Source organism: Rhinolophus hipposideros (assembly GCF_964194185.1).
Source record: "Rhinolophus hipposideros genome assembly, chromosome: 5".
In the NCBI taxonomy this organism is placed as follows: domain Eukaryota; kingdom Metazoa; phylum Chordata; class Mammalia; order Chiroptera; family Rhinolophidae; genus Rhinolophus; species Rhinolophus hipposideros.
The window spans coordinates 17,625,276-17,632,569 of NC_138051.1; the positions used below are offsets into that span (position 1 = coordinate 17,625,276).

The 7,294-nt window shown below is 38.0% G+C and overlaps 1 protein-coding gene across 1 annotated transcript; it reads right to left on the minus strand.

Annotated features, from left to right (window-relative positions):
- Window positions 1-751: 751 nt before the first annotated feature.
- On the minus strand, window positions 752-1,027 carry LOC308498100 (large ribosomal subunit protein eL42-like; the record flags this gene model as incomplete). The annotated part of the gene is made up of 1 exon (XM_081049434.1): window positions 752-1,027. The coding sequence occupies one exon, from the start codon at window positions 1,025-1,027 to the stop codon at window positions 752-754; it is 276 nt and encodes a 91-aa protein (XP_080905560.1).
- Window positions 1,028-7,294: the final 6,267 nt, after the last annotated feature.

Here is a 7,294-nt window from a genome sequence, read left to right on the forward strand (position 1 = left end):
TGCTTCTTGTATTGGCAAAGTAGCTCCTATTTAACCAAATCTTTCACAGACAAGTTCTAGACAAAATATACAAACAACTACTACCTAAAGCCCCAGGGAGTAAACAAAAGCAGGCAGAAACCAAAAGGAAGTCAGTGTTGGAGGAGCTTCTCACTTTTATGGCTTTTTTCTTAAAAAGAGGCCACAGTGGCAACTAAAAGTCAGAAACCCACAGAAACCCTCTACAATGAATCATTCACAATCAATGCAATCCAACATTACTATGAAGGAAAGAAAAGAAAAAAGAGGCCCATACACAAAAGATAACAATAGGTACCAACTCTAGGATGACCCAAATGTTAAAATTAGGAAACAAGGATTTTAAGTAGACAGTATAACTATGCTCAAGGACATAAAGAAAAATATGCTTTTAATAAATGAACAAATAGCAACTATAAATAAGAACCAAATGTTATGGCAGCAGCCTGAGCACATGGTAAAGTTGTGGGGCTCAGTTGGAAGGCCCTGGCAAGTCCAGGCCAACTATTAAGTTTAGCTTGTGATGCTTACAATTAGAAACATTTCGCATTTGCAAATTTACCTGATGCAGTCATGTCCTGTTCATCTAATTTCTTTTTTTTTTTTTTAAGAATATCACTGCATTTATTTTCGTACAGGTATTTTTCTAAATCTTCAACATTTTTCTCAAAAATAAGAATCTCAAAGCTTAGAACTGGATCACTTGGCCCTTTCTCTTCTTATCTCCTCCCAGTTAAAAATGCTTGCATCTCTTAATGGCCAGCATCCTCTTCGATCTGCAGTTAGGCTCAACACATTCAAGCCTCAGCACAATTTTCTTTGTGGTTTTAGCCTTCTTTCGGAAAATCGGCTTTGTCTGCCCACCATAGCCACTCTGCTTCCGATCATAGAGCCTCTTTCCCTGGGCATACAGGGAATCCTTGCCCTTCTTATACTGGGTCACTTTGTGAGGCTGATGCTTTCCACACTTCTTACAGAAGGTCCTTTGGGTTTTGGGCACATTGACCATCTTTACGGTAGAGACGTACACACGATGGAAACGGGAAACAGCGCACACGTTCCTCGCCTATCTCTCTTCATCTAATTTCTTAAAGTCTCTCTCAGTTGATGAACCTCTTAAAAGCATTAATCTTCTAAGACCTGATAATTAAACCTGTGGGAGAAACTGGATCATTATTACAGAATTGTCAAGGTAACATTGCTGCTTTCCAACCACAGGTCTCTTTTCCACTAAGATATGTCATGATGACCAGAATACCAAGATTCAGTACAACCTATACTGTGCTTCTGGAGCTTGGACTTTAACCCTTGCATACTCGTAGAGTCACATCAATTGTAACTAAAGAAAGACCCATGAGCTATAAAAATGTATGAAAGATATTCTCTACTGCTATATGGATCAGGACGATAAAGTCCAGCAGTTTAAGCAGTTTAAGCAGGACCCAGCCCAATGCCTGGTGAAGTTAAGCAACTTTTGTTGGATTTTTTTGTTGCTTCAGCAACATGAAAGATGTTGACTAAACAAGGTATCAAATAAGTGAGTCTTTGAATAGAACTTCCACTGGGTTTTCTGACCATCGCAGATCCTGCAAAAAAACACTCTAATGGTATCATTGTACCTGGGAAGTATTTACTATAGTAACCAACTTGACAGATACTAATAATATTAATAGTATGTGTTTTTCTCTTTGAAGATGTGTTGGAAAATATCAACTAGCTAAAGTACAGACATCGTAAAGTTATTAATGGCTATTCCCATTGTACTGGAAAGAAATCTTCAGCCAGACTTCAAAGACAAAAATCAGATTTAGACAAACCAGTGAAAAAAATATTTTATTAATTTCAAAAAATATAAGTGGCTGGCCCAGTGGCTCAGGCGGTTAGAGCTCCATGCTCCTAACTCTGAAGGCTGCCTGTTCGATTCCCACATGGGCCAGTGGGCTCTCAACCACAAGGTTGCCAGTTCGATTCCTCGAGTCCCGCAAGTGATGGTGGGCAGCGCCCCCTGCAACTAAGATTGAACATGGCACCTTGAGCTGAGCTGCCGCTGAGCTCCCGGAGGGCTCAGTTGGTTGGAGCATGTCCTCTCAACCACAAGGTTGCCGGTTCGACTCCCGCAAAGGATGGTGGGCTGTGTCCCCTGTAACTAGAAATGGCAACTGGACCTGGAGCTGAGCTGTGCCCTCCAAACTAAGACTGAAAGGACAACAACTTGAAGCTGAACGGCACCCTCCACAACTAAGATTGAAAGGACAACAACTTGACTTGGAAAAAAGGCCTGGAAGTACACACTGTTCCCCAATAAAGTCCTGTCCCCATTCCCCAATAAAAAACATATATATATGTAAGATTCAGGGCCGGACTGGTGGCTCAGGCGATTGGAGCTCCGTGCTCCTATCACCGAAGGCTGACGGTTCAATTCCCACGTGGGCCAGTGTCAGATGGCTCAGTTGGTTGGAGTGCGTCCTCTCAACCACAAGGTTGCTGGTTCCACTCCCTCAAGGGATGGTGGGCTGCGCCCTCTGCAAGTAACAACAGCAACTGGACCTGGAGCTGAGCTGCGCCCTCCACAACCAAGATTGAAAGGACAACTTGATTGACTTGGAAAAAGTCCTGGAAGTGGAAGTACACACTGTTCCCCAATAAAGTCCTGTTCCCCTTCCCCAAATTAAATATATATATATTTTTTAATTAAATATATATATATATTTAAACATATATATATATGATTCAACTAAAGGAATTTGAAAACAAAAAGATAGTATGACTTTGTTTTATAGTAGTCTCCCTACTTCCCTGGAAAAAAGAGGACATATAACTTTTAACAAAGGTTCTGATGAATTTTCTGCTGGAAGGACAAGTCAAGCCAAGTAATAATGACCTAGGTCTGGTTAGTTAGGAAGGCATGTAGAAGTAACTCTGTTGAGATACACTGTCCAGAGTGTGTTATGTTTTGCTGTTAAAGCTTAATCAAGGCATCCACAAATGAATGGACTGATCATGCTTGTGAGGTGTGTGGAGTGATTGAACATCTTGAATGCTATCACCAATCTAAAAGTAAGAAATACACTTATTCAAGGGTAAAAATTCTGGTGGTCATGCCAACAGCAATAATACCTTCAGTGAATGATACAAATAAATTTAAAATGGAAAATTCCCCTCTACTTGTTGAATGACCTAATAGAGCATGAAAATGAATCTTTGCTTTATGTTTTTGGTTACTTGATATTGTCTCAGGTCACTAAGGCTCTGCTTTTGCTTTTAATCTTTTTTCTCTTTGCTTTTCATATCGCACAATTTCTGTTGATCAATTTTTAAGTTCTTTGACCATTTCTTCTGCTGTCTCCAATCTTCTCCTCAGCTTATCAAGTAATTGTTTTTCTCATTTTATATATTATAGCTCTTTAGTTTCTAAATTTCCATTATGATTTTTAAAATAGCTTCCATGTCCCTGATAAGGTTCCCTTAATTGTTCAGCTATTATTACAATATTTTAATTTGTCTTTGAATGCATACATGTACAGAGAGTGCCAAAAAATGTATACACATTTTAAGAAAGAAAAAAAAATGTATTAAAATTGTAATACAATGAATGACGCTAGCATTCATTTGATTAATGCCATCTTTTGAGTGAATATCATATTACACATTGCTACTGTAATTCAATTCAACTTCGAAAAGTAGTACATAGATAACCTCTCTTAAAATGTGTAAATTGTTTTTGGCATCTCCAATATTATTATGTATATTTGCCTCCTTAAGTGGACTTTTCTGCTAATTCCAACATCTTGGTCATCTAGAAGTCTGTTTCTAGTATTAACTGCTTTCTCTTTTGTCCTTGGACATTATCTCCTATGTCCTCAGATGCCTACTAATTTTTTATTATAATCTGGACCTTATGAATACTACATTTTAGAGTCTTTGGATTCTGGAATCTGTTATTCTTCTTTGAATAGTATTGATTTTTGTTCTAGCAGACAGTTAAATTGCTAACTGATTCCCCCTTAATCTTGTGGAGCACTGGTTTTACATGTTGCTAGGTATATTTATTTTCCCCTCCTATTGAAGGCCAACTTTGTAGTCCTCGGACATTGCCTTGTCTTCCAAGGTAAGCTTTCTTTCAATGCAAAGCCAAAGGTGTTCATTGAATCTAACTTGATGAGAATCAAACTTCAAACACTCCCACTCAGCTGTTACAGTTTTCCATGTTCTGTTTTCTGCTAAGCTCCTTGGCATCTCTCCTGTGCATACGCATTTCAGGAGTTAGCCTATAATTTAAGTGGCACTCAAATCCAAATCTCTGGTCTCTGTCCCCAGTGATCCCCCTCACCCCAATCCCCTGCATGGCTTCCTCTATTCTGGGATTTCCCCACCTTAATTTTCCAGATATTCTTGCAGCCTCTAACTCCATCCTCTGATGTCTCAAGCTGAAAACACTGGGCTTTTTCTGATTGTTTTCTATTTGCCCTATGCTCTATTGTCTGAGTAGTGCCTTCAGTGGAATAGCCTTATAAACTTATTCTTACTCTGTTGAGTCATTCCATTAAAGATTAGAAGCCCCTTCAGTTTCTCTCCGCTTTTGATCACTTTCTGGTGCCTTCAAATAATTGTGTGTGTGCGTGTGTGTGTGTGGTCCAGAATTTATTATTGTTATTTGAGAAAGGCTTAGTCTTATATAAGCTACTTTCCATTACCAGAATCAGAACTCCCATTCAAGAATATACACTTAAAACAAGCTTTTTAGGTGATTCTTATGTACTCTAAAGTTTGAGAGCTGCTATCTTAGATAAACTTCTGTGCTTAACTTTATCTTTTAAGAAGTCATCTCCTGTAAAGAAGAACTTAAACTTCTTAGGTACATTAGTCATACTCCTTCAATGGTGAAAGTAAAGTCCTACAAACACAATAACTATACTCAGTGTGTTCTTTGTTACTGCATTTCCCCAAAGGAACTAGAATCTGTTTGTCAGAAATCAGAGAAAAATTGTAATAGAGCAGAAAGAATACAGTGTGATCCCACAGTACTTGGTTGTTAGGTTTTAAATGTGATAACACTGAAGGTAAAAATATAATATCAAAATTACCCTAGAAAATCCTATAAAATGGTGGGAAATTTTTGTGTATATAATTTGATACAGTAATTTTTATACACATTGAAGTTTGAGGACTACTGAGCTATACAAAAAAATTCTCTAAGCAGGTGAGTGGACAAACTATCCTGCTGTCAAAATAACTATAAAATTAGAAGACGTGGAATGGAGGATAGGTAGAGAATTCTTAAAAGTTCTATTTGTGCTATGACTTCTCTTGTGTTTTGGAATATGGCATGCTGATGATCAAAACTGAGCTGTGCTACTTACTAGCCATGTTACCTTCAGCAATTTACTTTACCTTTCTGGGCCTTGGTTTTTCTCATCTATAAAAAAATAATTAATAAATAAATAAATAAATAAATAAATAAATGCAGGAAGTCAGCAAGAAGTCAATTGGTTCTAGAAAGTGTAATGATCGTCTTTATGAAAAGACATTCATTTAAAAAAGGAATGCCATTAAAAGTTGAAAGTAGTGATCATAGAAAAGAAACAATTACGGAATAAAATTATTTTGGGTAAAACAAAAAAAAAATTGGGGAAACACTACCTTTCTCTTGAATATGAATGCCAACTGCCTAGGACATTTCCTGGGATATGTTGGAAGGGAGGGGCCAGGACTTTCTAAGACTATTCCCTAAGCTTTGTTCTCAAAAAGCCCAAACGCATTTCTTATGACTGGTTTGGATTTCAGTCTGTGTTCTCCTAATGCTTTGTTTTTAGAGGGGGCAAGGTTTCAATGAACAACTTCAACTTAAATACAAGGTAACCTTTTGAAAGCTATATTGTAGATTCCTCCTCACTTTCCCCCCAAAATAAACCTTGATGGATAATTTATGAGAGACCTGTGCAAGAAAAGAATAGCCATGATTAGGGGAATTACATCCTGGAAAGTCTTAAAATAATGATAAAATGTCTAACTCTGATATTTCCACATAGAAATGTACTGACTGCTGTTCTGGAAGCAATCAGTGGCAGTTCCATTTTTCCATATAGTATATAGGGAGAGGTGACAATCTTGTGTGCCTTTTGGGCAGATGGTAAGCAGGGCCAGGAAACTGTACCTATACAAGGTAGTAAAAATAAACTTTCTAGATCAGAGGCTGGAGGGAGTTTATAGAGATTGCTGGAGGAGAGATGAAGCCCTCCCATTGTGCCTCACTTTTGTGCTGTCCTTGGAAACAATGTAAGCCAGAAGAAGTGGAGCAACATCTTTAAAATATTACAAGAAAAAAATACTGTCAACCTATAATTCTACACCTAATGAAAATATCTTTAAAAAATAAAGATTAAAGACATTTTCAGATGTGCAAAAGCTGAAAGAATTCATCACCATCAGACCTGAACTACAAAAAAATGTTTAAAAGAAATTCTTCAGACAAAAGAAAAATAACAGCAAATGGAAATATGGAACTACTGAAGAGCAGCAGTTGCTTCAGACTGATTTTGTCCCCCCAAATTCATATGTTGAAGCCCTAACCCTCAAAGTGACTATATCTGGAAATAAGGTATTTAGTTGGAAATTATGTAAAATATGTCAAATGAGGTCAAAAGGGTGGGGTCCTACTCCAATGGGACTGTGGCCTTATAAGAAGAGGAAGAGAGAGAGAGCTTTCTCCATTATGTGAGGAAACCATGAGAAGTCACCATACACAGCCAGGAAGAATCTTTGCCTGAAACTGAACCTTGTGGGACCTTGATCTTGGGCTTTCCAGCTTCCAGAACTGTGAGAAAATAAAATTCTGTTGTTTAAGCTAACAGTTTATAGTATTTTATTATGGCAGCCCAAGAAGACGAATAATACAAGAGCTTATGGGGGTACTTAATAGGGGTACCTATACTACTGGGGTAGTGGGGAATTTATGCCATTCACCTAAATCAACAACACAGAATAAGAGGCAAGTTGGGGCAGGCTTATGAGTGTGGATTGGAATATGTTATGTTTGGTGGACAGTCACATGAGGATATAAACAACTAGAAATATAGGTCTGAGGCTCTGGAGAGAGGTTCACGAGAGGTACCTATTGGAACCATCAGCAATAGGAGGCAGTTGAAGCTATAGAGATGGGTTATACAGTGGAGGAGGAAAGTCTTCCAAGAATGGAGAAGAAATGGCCAGAGACAGGGAGGAGAATGTGACTGAGTGGTGGCTCTGAAACCAATGAGGGAATTTTAAGAAGTATCAA